This window comes from Amphibalanus amphitrite, unplaced genomic scaffold (genome assembly GCF_019059575.1).
Source record: "Amphibalanus amphitrite isolate SeventyFive unplaced genomic scaffold, NRLGWU_Aamphi_draft 001963F_arrow, whole genome shotgun sequence".
Lineage (NCBI taxonomy): Eukaryota > Metazoa > Arthropoda > Thecostraca > Balanomorpha > Balanidae > Amphibalanus > Amphibalanus amphitrite.
The window spans coordinates 29,222-46,595 of NW_024883456.1; the positions used below are offsets into that span (position 1 = coordinate 29,222).

Below are 17,374 nucleotides of genomic sequence, written 5' to 3' on the forward strand. Positions count from 1 at the left end.
TAGCTAAAGTGTAGCAACATATTTGTCTGTCGATTTTAGCCAGCCATCATCTGAATGTAGAAAACTATTGGAAATGTTTGTAGCGCTTGTAACTGACTGTACCCTTCCACAGGTGTTTTCCCCAACCGAGGACGTCACCAACGCCACGGCCCTGCACCTGGTGTTCTGTCAGATCGTACAGGATGTCTTCAACCCGGCCTGTATCCGCATCAGTCACGCAGAGAGGGCCGAGGCGAAACAGGTGAGCGATAGAATGGCTAAAAAGGCTACATAGCCTGTCTAGCCTAATGATATAACGGCTACAAGAGCTAAATGACTATATGTATAGTCTGGTTACATGGCTACATTATCTGGAAGAATCTTGGGATGGGTGGCTTTAGTCTGATGGCAGGTCGAACTGACGCTGTCTGCTAGTTTTTGTAAAAAGATACTATCTGATAATACATCTGTTTAACTGTTAAAGTTTTAGTAGGGTAGTGCAGTCGAACTTCAGTCTGACAAATTGATACGCAGTACGCACGGTAGTAAGTAACTAGGTATTCAAAGTTGCAGCTGTTCCTTACGTTTTTTTAAACTTCTCAGTCACCTTGAACCTACCGCTCTATGTCATGTGTTTCAATTCGAACACCTCTGATTCTGATTCCTTCGTTCGACAGAAACTGGACGATCTGGGCGTCACCTCTGCCAACATGCAGGCCACCCAGCTGAAGCTCTCGGTGAAGCGGCAGGTTTTGGAGCTGGCCAGGCAGTGGCCAACATACTTCTGCATGCTCTTCCCCGTCTCGGTAAGTAATGTGTCAAGTGGGATATCGTGACGGACGTTTCTCGTAAATTTCTTTTACATTTCTTGCTCGAAAAAATCGTATCGTGCCAAATGCATTTGAATCACAATCAATGACCGAACCGATATTGATTTTTGTGGTTCATGGCGTACATAGAACTAAGTCAATATTTGAAAGAAATATTCCGCAAGAATAATTTCTCAAGAAAAATATTTATCAAGAATAATTCCTTGATAAATATCAAAATGTTTAATTTATCTCATCATATCAACTTTATTTTTGTGTGTAATATAGCATTCGTAACAAAGACGCTCCTTCCCAAAGGCTTGATGTGTGTTTGCACCATGTCTTTAGTCGTATCAACAAGTCAGACAGCCAGACTCCACCACACCGCCACCACTACTAACCATTACAAACTTCTGTCCCCTCTACGACCATCAGGGAGGTCGGAACAACCCCCTGGTCCAGTTCCTCGGGGTTTCCCACTCCGGAGTTCGGCTGCTGAGACGGGAGAAGGCGGTACCCAACGACTTCCTCAAGGTCATCGATCACGTCCCGTAAGTAGATACCAAGCCAGACACCCTATTCATTGGGCTCATGTGCTGACAAAACTTCCATTGACTGTTATAAATTAGCGTTGGTGCTTTTCTTGCGTTCTAATTTTGTCGAATTCTTTTGTTATATGCGTCTTCATCGGATCGAAGAATGCTGTTGATTCATCTAGCTGATCAGGTGTGGGAATGTGACGAATCTTCGATTTTTTTAGAGACATATCATGGACTCAATGCATCTTGTCATCAGGTGTTAATTTGGTGACTACCTTTTCACGAAAGATCGAGTCATCATGCTTGAAATCACGTGGATCTCTAAACTGACCAGTGATCATCTTTTGTGACAGATTTGACGAGATCGGCTCGGTCACCGAACACAGGGGCTCCTCCGTCCAGCTGGTGCTGAAGAACGGGGCTCGCCAGGCCTTCCACACGTCCAAGGCCAGCACCCTAACCGACATGCTGGAGCGCTTCGTCGCCGAGAGCCAGTCGGTGAGTACCTGAAAGCTTATTCTTGCTGAAACAGGCTCTTTCGACATGCGAGAGCTTATTCGAATACATTTGTCTCGCTTTCATTCTAGTTCGGCAATAAGGAAAGACCCTCTTTCGGCAGTCAGGCAAATGCGAATAACATGCAAGAGCATATTCAAATACATGAGATCTCACTCGTATCAATCACACGCATCTCCAAGTGTGCGCATGTGATTTCTTGGCTGTTAGGGGAGTCTCATCAGTCTGGACCTACTCGTATTTTCGATATACGAGTAGGTAGCCTCGTAGTAGGTATTTGTATTTATTTGCGTACGGTCTCCATGTGATGGCTTTTCAGACCGCGCATGTACGGATTTGTAAACACAAATACTACATTTAACATTGCCCATTACACATCATGAATGCATGCATGCATAGTCATTAGTCACACACGGCTACCCGTTACGACTGGCGTTCCAGTGGGCCGTTGCACGGTAGTTGAAGAAACGCTTTGCGAGTTCCGTACGCACGCGGGGCAATTGTAGAAGGCCAGCTGAAGTAGAACGGGTACCTCTATCAGATACATCGTGCCGGTAAACAAGCGACTCTTGTAGGATCTGTGGTGCATGTTGGTGGCTCATCAGTCTGCTGATGAACGACATGTCTCTCTTGCTTATCAAATCGTCAATGGTGGACCAACCAAGCGATGCCAGGAGTGGTGAGACATGCTCTGACTTCCGGCTGCAGAAGATGATACGGGCACAATGATTAATCACACGCTGAATGCGACGCTTCTGGGTGATACCACATCCACCCCAGACGCTCAAACAGTATAAAATGTGCGGAAAAATAAGCGCCTCTATCAGAAATGTTTTAACTTCAGCTGATAGACCACGACAGAATTTTGATAGCCCATGAAGTGTTGCATAGCACCGTTTCACTACAAGAGAAACTTGCGCTTTCCATGATAAGTGTTCGTCAAGCCCCATGTAGGTAGCCCCATGTACGATAGTCTCGTACATGGGGCTTTGTTTGGAGTCAAATATATACAGATTGGCTGCTCAACAGGAAGGGAAACGGACACAAAAGGGCAAAATTAGTGAGGACAGGATAATTTTCCACTTCCCATGGAACACCAGTTGAATGGATTGACACGCTGTGGTGCTTATTACGCAAATGAAGCGTGTCTGTCGTGGGGACAGGATTTGTCACCTAATTTGCATGATAGGCGGCACAACCCGTTCAGCTAAGTGGTGGCCTGTAAAGAGTATAACATTATTTTGTATTCTTTTGTTCGGTAGTCTGGTAGAGTCTAAAAATGGATCAGAATGTTTGAATATCGAAACTTTTCATTGAATCCTGCGATATTTTGGGACATTTACAAAACGCATTGCGGCAAGTCGTGGCGATTTCCCTGCCGCCCCTCTGGAATTATCAAGTCAATTGTCACTTTACACTGGGTTGTTTGACGTGATATAATTGGCTAAAATTTAGTTTCTATTTCTTCAAACAACGCACCAGTTATTATCCAGGAGCATATCTGAGAGTCATGTTTTTATCATCGTTACAAGATTGCATGCAATTTCGTAGACTGAACTTTGACGTAATTTCTATCAGCGACACAGAGCTCCTTGAGTTAGAGTTGTAGTTTTCTTTCGACGGTCCTTTCTTTTCTCGTTAGCCGTCACTATGAAAGGCCGTATGAATTTTGAAAGTGGATAACTTTCCTTCACATAGGCTGGTAAGGATTTTAATACATGCAAAAGTTTGATGTAAAACGTTAGGATAGATCACGGACTGATGTTTTGACATAACTATATCGTAACGACGTGTTAGTTGTATTTTCCCCGTTCCGTTGCACAGTGTCAGGGCATCAATTTATTGCTGATGGAAGTCGGGGTTGTTTCGCTCGGCAGCTCGATATAAAAGACACGTGAAGGGCATGGTCTGCACTTTTTAGGAGCAACCAGTTGATCACAGCCAGTTGAAGTCAGTGAATGGGATAGACCGTATCCGACTAATTGGATAACCATTATTAAAAAGTTCAGCTCTCAATGCAACTGGAATTTTCCGGTCAGACGGTGGATGAAGGACGCGCAATAAGAGTGCTGCTTACGCCCATGTAGTGCTCAACGCGAGCTTGGCTTAGTCAAAGCCAGGTCAAAGCATCATCCGAAACAGTCGAAGTAAATTTCTTCAAAATCTCGTGCAAATAAACAAAACAATCAACACAATAGCTTTTTAAAACAACTGGCAAATACAGATAATTGCCAGTAGTTGCCTCGCAAGAGCAAAAGCGAATATGTATATCCTCTGGAGGACATAACGTTGTCCTGAGGTAAAATTTTGAAATGTGGTTAAATTTCCAATATAATTCGAGTTTGCTTAACCCTATTCCTGGCGGGGGGGGGGGGGCCTCAGGAGCCCCCCCTGAGGTTTTTTGGTTATATCTCCCAAACGCGTTGAGCTAGGAAGCTCAAATTTTCTGACTTTTCCTAAAAGGCTTCTACGCAACATGTCTGAAAATTTTGAGTTGATCTGACCTCAGGTCAGGTCACCAGAGGCGGTTTGGTGACGCTACCTCAGAAAAGTTTGCAATCACGCCAGAGCTAGAGTTTTTGACCGATCAATTTCTTCTCTTCAGGGTTTAGTAAGGGTACCAGTATGTGCAATTTGTATATCTCGGAATTTTGATATCGGTGACCTAAGGTCAGGTCAATTTCGCGACCTCCCCATTATAAGTCAATGGGGGAAAAATCAACTCCCTGTTTTTACCACTAAAACGGGTCCGAATGGCCCCATATACCATACATGACTTCATATACGATCAACCTTCACTACCTTGAGGTCTGTTTTGCTGTTGGGCAGCTGTGAGGTCATGTGACGTCATCAAAGGTCACCAAAGGTTTTTGGCCAATAACTCCGTACAGGAACAAGATACAGACGCGTGGATGGTCTCATTGTGTTCAGCTCGTCAAGACGCATCGAATGATATACATGATGACCTCGAGGTCACGTGACCTGAGGTCAACCTTTGACCTTGACCTTTCGAGGTCAACATATATATCATTCGATGCGGATTGACGAGAGGATCACGATGATGCCCTTAGTTTGTTCCTATCTTGACTAATTCGAAAGTTATTCGAGAAAAACTCTCTCCATATCTAGTGCCGCCATTTTGACTTTTTCGACCCCTGTGACGTCATCTTTGACCTGACCTGAAAATGACCTTTGTAAAAATTGTAGATCTTGGCCGTGCGTATCCGATGCCGTTTACCGCTTGTCGCTATCTTGCTTCGTTCTCGAGATCTCAGGGGGGGGGCCGAATCGGCCCCCCCCCCCCCGCCAGTTTCTTGTCCCGGCGGAGCCCGCCAGGAATAGGGTTAAAAGGCATTGAAATATTTGAAAGGTACGTTGAAGACACTTTAAATGCATTTCACCATGACGCTGTAGCATCATTGGTTAGGTATGTAAATAACGATTTGATTAGTAAAAGAAGTGTCAAAGTTCGCAAAAGTTGGCATTGAATGACCTCTAGTGATCTGACCTTTGAGGTAGGTACCCTAAACAATGAGCAAAGTATTTTCCTTTTTACATTACAAACGTCGATTTTATCATTTATTGCTACGCGGCCAAGGAGCCAACCGGGGATTGTTGAACCCACCCCTACACTAGAGCGTGAAAATCCATGAGCCGCGGTGGGACACGGTTTTGCCGAAAGTCGATGAAGATTTTGTACATTGCGCTCATCATATTCCCAAACACTCAACATAATCGACAGCCATGTGGTACGCATCGACTTCAACATCCATCCATTTTCGCCAGCTCTGAAAAAAACGAATACCTATCTGTCGCACACCCACCTCTCATCACGTAGGCCACGACACATAGGAATGCCTGTATGCCGGTGTCCTATTGTGACTCACCTCCATTTTACTGGCTCGTGCCTCGTCGAGCGTGCCGTGCCGGTCCCCACACGGGTGGTCACGCTCGCTGGCGGCGCGACAGCCGCGTTCCGCCCCCTGCGCGCACCAGTACCGTGAGACGGACGGCCCTGAAGGCGGCAGTCGCCCGCCGACCGACGTGGTTCACGGTGCCCGAGGACGTGAGGACGTGGTTCACGGTGCCCGAGGACGTGAGGACGTGGTTCACGGTGGCCGAGGACGTGAGGACGTGGTTCACGGTGCCCGAGGACGTGAGGACGTGATTCACGGTGGCCGAGGACGCGAGGACGTGGTCCGCAGTCGCCGAGGGCTTTGATCGTGGATTTAGCAGTGGATTTAGCAGTGATTTGCCCGTTGGTTTGTGAGGAGTTGGGTCGCAGAGTCTGAAGAATTTGTGGTTCAAAACGAGTGTGAGAGGATTGATCACCATTTGTGAGGACTCAGTCGTGGTTTGTGACAACTCTTGGTCCGGTGCTGAGTGAGGACTGAGGAGTTTGTGGTGCACAGCGAGTGTGAGAGAACTTGATCACGGTGATTTACGAGGACTTGGCTGTACTTTGTGAGGACAGTCGTAGAGTACGAGTTGGCACGCTTTGTGTGAGGTTTGAGGCCGCGGCCGATGGCAGTGAGGAGATCAGTGCCTCGTCTTTGGTAGTGTGCACTGCGAACACTCCGAACGTCGAGGGTTTGAGGACGACTGCTGCCGGTATTGTTTTCGGAACATACACCGACTCAACTGTGCTTTGAGGACAAGCACCAAACCGGTAGTGAGAACAAGCACATCCATCGATGATCTGTGATTACGACTCTCATAGCCTCGCTCATTTCCATACTAACAAAGCCGTTTGAGCGATACCACACCACACACAGCTCATTTCCATACTCCCGCGCCGCCGATAGCTGATAATTCGCTATCTGCTCAACCAACCGCATCGTGGCCTTTCGGGCGTGGCTGCTGGTGATGGCCGGCGCCGACCTCGTGACGGCTATCAGAGAGCCGTGAGGCGTATCCAGTGGCCACAACGCAGCTGCCCCGTGCAGACCCGCCCGGCCATGGAGCGAGACCGGCCGACCCCGCTCGGCTGACTACGAGACTGTGAGACCGCGGACAGCAGCTGCTTCGATAGTCCGGCGAGTGGTTCGAAAAAGTGTGTGTTCGGGGACACTGGTGGCTGAAACTACCTGAAGCTTCGTGTGTGTTTGTGATTGAACCGGCTAAGGATAGTCGTGTGAGTATCGTCGGTCCCGGAAGTGTTGTTTCAGCGCGTTGGACAAGGGACAAAGTGCAAGAGATGCTGCCTCGTGATTACGTTTGCTGATCTGACACTAATTGGACATAATTTTAATCATCGTATGCTGAAGTGGCGGCGCCCGGCGGCTGACGAGGGAGGCGAAGTGGTCACAGGAGAAGTTCGTGTGAGTCCTGCGAACGTGAAACGACTTGGATCTTCTCCAGAAATGGGTGCCGAACTGTTGGACAGCGGAAACGAGGGTACCACTACCGACAGCTGGTCGCTGGGCTCGTCTGTGGCATGCTCCTCTTGCACGGACTCATCTGGAGTGCACGTCTGCCCTTCGCCAAATCATGGAGTAAGTGGTGGCACCGCGGCACTCAAAGTCCCCAACATCCGCCAGTCTCAGCGATACAAGAGTCAAGGAGCAGCAAACGTCACCAAGTCGAATCGAGCATCACCTAGCTCCACGAAGACAGGTGTCAACGCTGTACTTCCCCTGGCCGGGTCACTCAGTTCTTTGACTCGACGTTCTGGGCGGAACTTTTGTCAAAGTACAGAGAACCTGACGAAGAAGGAGACATCCAACTCTCTAAATCGTGTTCGCAGCGTAGACAGCGGCCTTGATGTAGTCGAGAAGCCTGTGCGTGGTATCCTGAGAAAGCGAACCGAAGCCATCGAGAATGCCTTCTCCAAGCCTTCGTTTGTGTTCTCCCGGTACAACCCGCAAAGTCGTACGATGCCCCCGGAGAAATTCTCACTTCGACCGTCTATGCAGCTTCCAGACCATCGTCTTCACGTGAAGAGGTCCTTCAACACTTTGCAAAGTTTCCAGACGAACCGTGCTCAGCGTCGCTCCCCAGGATGGTCTTCCATACGCCCGACTCGTCAAGCAGCTAGTACTTCTGCCCGGACAACACGCGGGTCATCATCTCCTCCCACTTCACGACGATTGCTGAGCTTGTCCGATGACGACGAAGTGGTCCGTCTTCGCTCAGACTGGACCATCCCAACCACTCGTCAGACCGACCCCAACTGGTCAACCAGCAGCACGAACTCAATCATATCAACCTCGTCAACACACCTTGGACGGGGTGACAATTTTGAAGAACCACGAAACAACAGTAGACGCCTTCGCTCATCGCCAGGTCAAGGCGCTAGCTCTCTAGAGCCGGTGCCCGAAGAAGACATGGTGGACGCCCTGACTAACACTCCTCCGACCCTCGCGAGGTGGTACGAAGCAGTGTCGACGGCACGTGCTCTTGGCGTGGTCCTGCCGCTGTACTCGGGACTGCTGGATCAGCTGGACCCGGTGACGCTTTCACGGCTGATATTCCAGGTAGGAGTGCCTTTTGGTCTGCACATACTCCTCTTCTGTTTCTCCAACACGTTTGACAGCTCATTCTGTCCTCCTGAGGTCTGAAAATTTGAAGGAGTGTCTCGTTTTGGTGGTCTTCTGGTCTTTACATTGTGTAAAACGTGGAGAAGTTGCGAAGGTCAGACGTCCAAGGCGGTTAGTTGTTCTAATCAGATGACTGACAAGCGTGACGAAGCCGGAAACCAATCTTTTCCACCAAAATATTCTTCATTCGTCTCAAATGGTTGGCTGTAGTGTAGGTTTTTATCACTTCGTAAAATTAAGACTTTCATCTTGTGGCAGCATCAGGTTCCGCTCAAAGTTGTAAGTTTCTCTTCTCCCCATGCATATTCGAAACGGTAACCTGAAGCTCAAACGCTGTTTTCACCATAGATTTGCAACCGAATGAAAAAAGATTCTAGCATGAAGGTGCTCGGAGTTTTAACACCAGACCAGAGTCCGTATTTTTTTATCCGACAACTGCATTCGTATCTCGGGTTTTGCCTTACGAGATCAGAAATGGGGTCATTTCAGGTCACCTTAAATGTCACCGGCAAGGCCAACTAAAGTCGCATATAATACCACATGTTACGGTCAACTATGAGGTCACATGAGGCCACTCCAAAGGTCACTCGAGAGGTCACTCCAGAGGTCAGATCAGCGGCCACCAAACCTCCCCACCGTGACCCGTCGTGGCCGCCAGAGCCGACCCCGCGCCGTTGTACCGTCCAGCAATTGTTGCACGCGCCGCTGCCTCCGCCTGCGCCTGCGGGCATCCCTCCTGCGGCTAGCCGCTGGTAAAGCGGCTAATGACAATCCTACGGCGCGCTCAACGCGGGGTGCCGCGGGTTGGCAGTCGTGACCTATTTAACACCAAACGGGATGGCTCCGTATCCGTTAAGTACTTAATTGTATTACGGTTTGCGCAGTTAGCGGTTTTATGGTGAATGTTCAGGCATTCTGTGATGACAAAACATAAATGGAGAAGCACGGTTAGACGTTATTTATGCACGCTTCTAGCGGGTTTTAACTATGCAAAATATGCGTCGTGACTCGGGTACTCGTTTGCTAATGACAATATTAGGGTGATTTAGAAGTACCCAAGTACGGCTGAATTTAGTGAGAAAACACCACAATCTCGTAAGACGAGGACTACATAAGATAATAAACTTTACTATTATGGAGTCACGCTAGAGCGATGGGATCAGCTTGAATGAACTTAGTTCAACGATACAGATCGACTGCTATGCACAGGACCTTTTACCGGTAAAGTCATTATTTGAACGAAGGAAAAATTTAGAAGGGAACCTTTTTAGACCGAATTTTGATTCCTTCGTCATGTCTCGACGAGTGTACTACGGTTAAAATGAATGTCGTACATGTCTTCAATCAGACCTTTTTGCAGAAAATGTGCTGAACAAAAAATTCAATTAGGGCGATTTGTTGCCCCTGGAGGCTTGTCTGTTCATCTTAGGTCATATTTGGGAACTCAGTAGTAAAATAAATGTTAAGAAATTTATAAATTGTTTTTTTGTGACATTTTAGTTCTTTTAGCTCACGAGCAAGGGACCAATTTGTACAAGCATGTGAAAATCTTGAAAGTTTAACTTAATATTACATCTTTAATATGACCGAATAAGTGACACAAATACCCCTTTTGATTTTGACGCTCTTCTAAACCGCGCTCACCCCGCGGCGCTGCGAAATCGTGTTAAAATCGTCTTCAGTCTCGATAAAAGCAACACGCTCGTTTTCCTAAGACCCCTTTCGAACGGGAGTGCCCCCGTGGAACAGGAAATCCTGCCGCTAAAACGGTCATCCGGGAGGACGACCGTTACCAAAAGCGATGACCGTAAAATGAAGAAAAGAATCATTGGAATTCCTGTGACATGACATTTTTTGGTCTCATTTCAATATCATTAAATTATTATGTGATGATAGTCATTCTCATTATTCAAAACAGTAATATCCATAAGTATGCTCAGACACGCCATCGCTTACATCCAACGAATCAATATTACAATTTCAATCATGGATCAACAAAACTCACTTCCTGAGCAACTAGAGACTAGCAGGACCCGAACTGGTAGCTGCAGTAGCGCCATCTCTGCTAGACCTGAGCCTGTTCTAACAGTAATTTCTCTTTTCGTCGCCAGGGCTCGCACGAGTACGTCCGAGCGACAGCCGACTACACAAGCCACGATCCGTCTCTGCTCAGTTTTATGAAGGGAGACCTCATCAGAGTCATCAAGAAGAGCCAACCGACCGAGAAAGGTAAGCGCTGTCAGCTCAAGCTGCTCAAATGAATTTCTGGGGTGTAATGTTTTATTTTTAGGGTTAGGATTATGACGAGAAATGTCCCTTTTGGTCTAGGAGGACCATTGCAGGGCCGTGGGATAAGAAAACCAATGCGTGATATAATTAGGGATTGTGCGGCCACCAGTTCGAGCGTCCCAGTGGCTGAGTCTGTCCTGTTCGGACTAACACGTTCTTTTTCGGGACAATTGTTCTTCTCTGCCTGAGAAGGCCATTGCAGAGCTATGGGATAACGATATAGGGCGTAGACTGTAGACATTGGGCTGTGCGAACCACCGACGGTGCGCCTCAGCGGCAGAGACTGTCCCGGTGGGATAGGAATGTCCCGATGGGATAGGAATGTCCCGATGGGATAGGAATGTCCCGATGGGACAGTTCGCTGTGCTGCTCAAACGGTCATTGTTTGTTTGTTTTGTTGGGTTAGGCCCTTTCGGTCGACAAGACCATTGCAGAGCCGGAAGCATGATAGGAATTAGGGGGAGACATTGGTCTGGGCAGGCACCCTAGTGAGTCGCCGGGGCTGAGCCCGTCCAGAGGACAGGCCACCCAGCCCCAAGGCACTCACTGCACCCGGCTACGGGGTGCGCTCCCTCGGGAGCAGCGGTGCCGCTCCAAGGGAGCAGCCCGCATGAGATAAAGTTGCCTGCCCAGCCCGGAAGGGGGCTGTGGCGTGGTGGAAAAAGGATTTCAGTATCCTGAGGATAGAAGCACGGACAGGTGAAACGGTCACCCCGGAGAGGGTCTATGTAGGTAGTCCAACGAGGACTTGCCCTTACTTCCGGTATTCTGGTGGGGATGGAAGCCAGGCCGGAAAGGGAAGAATAATGGGGATAATGCGACTGGGTTGTCCTGAGGATGGCGAGGATGGATGAGTAGCTAGTTATACGACGGTTCTGCTCACATAGTATGATAGGCTGGATGCCGCATATGCACAGTTTCACACTCAGCCACCTGGTGGTCATATGTAGCAACACTACAACAGAACAGCTCGCTACCAGTAGATGTCAGTAAAGGCCCAGCTCCTAGCGACGTCCAACACTTCTGCATTTGGCTTTCATCATCAATTATCACCCAATAATAGAATTTACTGATTTTTTTGCGGCCGGCGCTGATGCTCATAGGCCGACGCGTAGGTATCTCAGAAAAGCTTTCAACTGTGTGCGGTGTAATGCTTTTAACCAGCTTTTAACGTTACAGCAAGGTGGCCGGTGGGAACCGTCCTAACGAATAGAATTTAAAAAGAAATCCGCTGGTTTATAATATATATCACAGCCCCTAAAATCATGGGTTAAAGGTAGGCTAATTTTTACATATTCTATGTCAAATCTTGGAATCTCTACACTGAGATTACACTGACATTAAGCCTAGGTATCTAGCCTAAGGATCCAACTGAAAATAACGACCCTTTTACAAAACAAAATAAAAAGCCTATTTCAGTAAGTCTAAGGTTTGGTGGGGATCTGGATGTTATTGTTGCTGTTGTTGTTTTCGCTACGGCCGTACCGAACAGCTCTGTCAGCCGCTCAGTCAGCTGATAGCAGCCCTCTCCCTCCCAGCCGTATTTCCGGCGAAAGGCTGGTATGTTTCGGTTCACTGCGCCTACCGTCTGGGGCAATGGCCGACAGTAACGATGTGGGCTGGCCATTGTTTGAACGGAGACGTGTCAGTGGCAATGGATGAGATGGGAGCAGATGTGGAGAAAGATAGGGTTGATGATCTGGGGAGAGGGGAGGGGATCTGGGGGAGGCGCTGATGGTGTTAGAAAGGAGGCTTTCTGCCGTGATTAGAAGAGATGATGTTATAGTCATAGTCACATGTATTGAAGACCATCCACGAGGTGGATTTTCAGGTATTCGCGTCAATGAGAGATACACATGTGCGTTGGTGGGTGTGCGTTGGACTGATGTGTGAATGTTTACAAACTTTCTGAGCTATTGGAACTAGAAGAGTCGTGCAATGGCTTATGACTTAGAAGGCAGGAAGTTTGGCCTTTCCGAGGGGACTGGTGCTTCGAACCACGACGATTAGCTGTAACAACAATGAACAAATTTCGCAGACTGGCTATCTGAATTACGGAGAGGCTGCTGCTTTTTTTACGCTGGTTGTGTCCGCCGTCCACTGTCCATTTCTTATGTTTTTTTTTCAGGCTGTCTTCATGGCTTCACATCTAGCGACGGGAGAGGGTCAGGTAACCTTCCCTGATACTGACCCGTGTGCCCATGTCCGCAGGCTGGCTGTTTGGCTTGCTGGACGGCCGCCGGGGCACCTTCCCAGCCCAGTTCGTCACACCGGTCGGCAAAAACTCGTCCCGGTCACAGAGCAAGGTAGGTCACAGCCGGCCGGAACTTTGTGACACAACCGTCGGGGGTTTTGGTTGTATCTGGCAGCTTGAGACAGCTGTGAGAGGTTGTAAATGCTCCCTGAACTGTGACATTGACAAATTGATATAAAAAGTATTATGTGATGATGGAGTGGTTATGAATTACCTAGCAAGACAACCAAGATCCTGGTAAATGTCACTTGGTAAACCTAATAATAAACCACTTGGTAAACATCAGTATTCAGTAACCAGTCTAATCCACGAGTTCATGACGCGAAACGGTCGTATGGTTGACCGTTTCGCGATTTGACTTTACACGGTTGATGCGCCGTGTAAAGTCAAATTCCAAGATGACGCGATGAGTGATTCCGTTTCATCAGTGACTTCAGCTAGGAATCAACACTCGTTTGGTTCCGGTATAAAGTTTATTGTTATCCGCTATCGGTGCTGTCTGTATATAAGAAATAAGAATGGCATTGGAGTCACGTCTGGCGATCAAATAGAAAGTGTCCCTGCTTCTTGCCAGTCGTTCCCAAGACGTTGTGGTGGAGTGACGTGCACGCCAGGTAAATGAGAATAACATCTCTCCCATTTGGCGTCAATCATCAAGCTGGGTTCCTATAGAAATGCATTCCGAATGTGGATCTGATCGGCGCAGTCTTTGGCTCGAACCAAAACCTACTCAGCTCATGAGCCCACGTAATGACGAACGGAAGTCGGTGTTGAAGTGTCATGAAAGGTCATTATGAAAACAACCTGTCCAATGGTCGTTATTTTCGGCCATGTTTACCTACAACTAAACAAATGTTGGTTACAAACTGGCTTTTACAAATGTCGGAATTACAAATGTTATCAAATACCAGACAAAGCGTGTTGATGTTTTCTGGAATAATGAAATTATATAGAGTTTCATGAATAGCAGAGCAGTCACAAAAACGTGAATAGATCTTCTGGCCTGTAGTTGTTCTTAACCGCTGCACCTTCCCTTTGTACTTTGACATCAGCACTTTGCTACATAAATATGTGCAAGTACTGCACATGGGTAGGGGAAAGTGGGTGTATTGCGCCCTCCTAACTAATTGCGCCCACCCACATTCCCACGAATTCAATGGCATGTTCAGTATTTTGTTTTCGAAAACATTATTTTCACCACTGGATAGTTCCTTTTATGGCCCAAGCTCTCCGATGAAGCCAATCAGCAAGGCTCATTACGCCATCAAAAGTATCTCAATTTTAATTGCGCCCATGGCAATTGCGCCAGGGGGGCGCAAATAGAATAATGGTGTAGCTATTGTATCTCGACAGTATGAATGCATCTATAACCGCAGGTTTGTTGTCAATAGTTAAAACACTATTCTTTAGAATTGTGTTTTTCTATTGAAAAACAAATCTGAGTTCCCTGACAATTTGGCAAAAGCTGCCTGAGATCAGTACAACTTGATGCTCTTGAAAACGGCTGCTCCAAAAATTCTGATTTTTCAGGATTTCTATTGGGCCAGGTGATCTACGTTCTGGTATGGGTCTCCCCTCCGCGGACCATCTGGTGCACGTGCCACGTGACTTTGAAAATTCCCGTGTTAAGCCAATGGGCAAAATGAAAAAATGCGTTCCACGGCAGATTGCTCGAAAACGATCCAAACGACCCCCCATTTTCTTTCATGCAGATCAACCACCATTCGGTGCACTACCCATGGGTATGTCGCAAAGTGGCCGGAAAAGTCCAGAACCACGTGCCACGTGCCGTTGAAAATGACCCTGCACACCGAAAATTGGGACTTTTGGTCATTTCGGCGCACCCATGATGCATACTATGGCGTGGGTGACCAAACAATGGGTGTCATCCGGTCGGCAACTGTTTAAGGTGTCGTCCAGTGGGCCGAAATGGTAGTTTCAAACTTTTGGGATCCACCATTCTGGGGATTCTTTTTGACAATATACTTACGTTTCTTGGCGCAATGTTCATTCCACCCAGCCGGTCGTCAATGCGTTAGGTGACCCAAATGACGATTGACCTGAAGGAAGTTGGGGGCGAGGAACACGCACGTGCCATCCGTTTTTTACTCGGGCGCTTTCATCTAGGAGATTTTTGCAGATATCTTTTTGATTTGTGAAAATGACCAGCCTAGCGGTATGCCAGTCGTTGATAAATTATTATCTTGCTGCGGCCGGGCGCTTATTTACGGTGTTTGCGTTTGGCGGCTGGCGGGCGACTTTTAGCCGTTTTCGGTTAGCAGTTAGCGTCTGTGCGGTGCGTGCGGTTTTATTTTTTTCGGCGTTTCGGCGTTTTTTTCTGTGTGGTTTGCGGCGGTCGGGCGATTTTTTTTTTGCCGTTTGCGTTGGCTTTTCGGGCGTGCGTTTTACACGTCTTGCGGTGTTTACGTTTTGCGGCGGGCGGGCGTTTTGTGTTTTTGCGGTGTTTGTCTTTGGCGGCGGGCGGGCGGGCGGGCGATGCGGGTGGTTTTCTTTTTTTGCGTCGTTTGCGGTGTTAAATTTGTTTGCGGTTGGCGGCCGCTTTTTCGTTTTTTTGCGGTGTGCTTTTTTTTTGGCGGCGGGCGGGCGATTTTAATGCGTTTTCGGTTGGCGGTTAGCGGGCGTGCGATGCGGGCGGTTTTATTGTTTTGCGGCGTTTTTGCGTTTTTTTATTTGCGGTTTGCGGCGGGCGGGCGTTTGTTTATTTTTTTGTGACCTTTGCGTTGGCGTTTCGGGCGTGCGTTTTGCGCGTTTTGCGGTGTTTGCGTTTTGCGGCGGGCGGGCGTTTTTCACAATTCAAAGTTCAAACCTTCGGGCCACAGCGCTCCTCGAAAAGCGCTGCCCTCGTATTATTAGATGCCGGCAGCGCTCGTGCGTTGCCTTGGGCCAGAATTGGAGGAATGGAACTGAGTATGGACTGCAAAACCAACTGAAACATCCATGAAATGCTTGAAAGCACGTGAGATTCATGTGGAGATCTACCTACAGTAAGATATGAATTAACTGCACGTGCATAGTTCATGTCCCAGGCACCACAGTGCAGGCATTTTCATAACATCCTTAAGCGTGTGTCTAGTTCTATCAGTGCACCGACTTTTGTGTCGCTAGCTCGACGTTTCCCGGGATCAGAGGATCCATCGTCAAAACCGTTATCCGCCCCCGCACGCGCAGCTTGCACCCCTCGGATATTATTATCTCGCCGGAATGTCGTGATCAAATGTATTCTTCTTATGACCTGCAAGTTTTGAACCAGTTAGAGCTGCCGTTTACCCTGCAGGCGTGGCAACGTACGAAGGGGTGCAATCGGCTTGCACGTGCATAGCTCATGCACCACAGAGTTTAGCTCAACCAAATGTGCATTATTTTGGAGGCCTTGCCTGGGACTACCATTGAACCGATTTTGAGGTTGATAGCTTAAAATTTCTTTGAGCCAGAGGACCTCACGTCAAAACGGTTTTATGACCCCAGCACGTGCAGCCTGCACCCCTCGCAGACGGTGACCCCCCTGGAAACTGGTTCAAGGTGTTACCGATGTGTCCCGCCAGTATGGCTTTGCCCGTGACCTCGGGTTGACCTGTAGCCTTGACAAAAAATTTCGTGTCACCGAAACTTTGAAGCGGAATAGCATGTGCCACGAAGCACCGAGCGAACCGAGGCCAGCACCAAAAGTTTACCTCGCCGGAGACGAATCAAACGGTCCCACTTTCGTCCCGATCGGTCCACCCATTTTGACTCCCGGTCTAAAAAAGCTTGGACAAACTCACTCACATACTCACATACTCACTGACAAACAGGTTCAGCCGAACTTTTTTTCAGCGACCCACCAATGGGAATTTCCGGATGCAAAAGCATGCTATCGCATGCTTTTGATCCTCCAATTCTGGACTATTTGTGGTGACGTAGTTTCTGTCTATTACGAAGGTCGCGACATGGTGCTACGTAGCGCGGGTTACAGGTCACACCGTTGCACCTAACGCGCTGAAGTTTGCGCAACTCATAGAACAAGGATGGACAACGTGCCTTTGATGGGTCTCAGCTCGATCGGATCGATAGCGAGCGCGTGGCGCGTGCCCAAAAAGTGCAAATTCGCGTCATAGACTTTACATGTATTAATCGGCTGGCAAAAACGGGTGAAAACAGCCAAATTTGCCCGACACGGGTCCGGTCCCGGTGCAATATCTCGGTAACCGTGGGCCCGACCGGTACGGGGAAAACAGCATCGTGTAGAGAATCGAACGGGCTATCGAATGGTGTGCGGTGCAGGGGTTGGCACGCGCCACGTGCACCGGGGAGGACACTTTCTTTTGAAAAATGAACGTTTTTGACGGATTTTGGAATTTATATTAATTTCAGGTGATCGTCAGACGGAATGAGTTGAAACAGCGCCTTTTAGCAATAAAATTGTACCGTCTCTCATGGAAAAATTGTGAA

At 48.0% G+C, this 17,374-nt stretch overlaps 1 protein-coding gene across 1 annotated transcript in view; it reads left to right on the forward strand.

Annotated features, from left to right (window-relative positions):
• Positions 1–17,374, forward strand: part of LOC122375944 (unconventional myosin-XV-like) — an 83,064-nt gene that overhangs the window by 28,422 nt on the left and 37,268 nt on the right. Inside the window, exons 29-34 of the mRNA XM_043355553.1 lie at positions 113–241; positions 657–785; positions 1,224–1,339; positions 1,681–1,825; positions 10,494–10,611; positions 12,883–12,977. Coding sequence (XP_043211488.1) covers positions 113–241; positions 657–785; positions 1,224–1,339; positions 1,681–1,825; positions 10,494–10,611; positions 12,883–12,977 — 732 coding nt within the window. The remainder of the gene's footprint in view (positions 1–112; positions 242–656; positions 786–1,223; positions 1,340–1,680; positions 1,826–10,493; positions 10,612–12,882; positions 12,978–17,374) is intronic.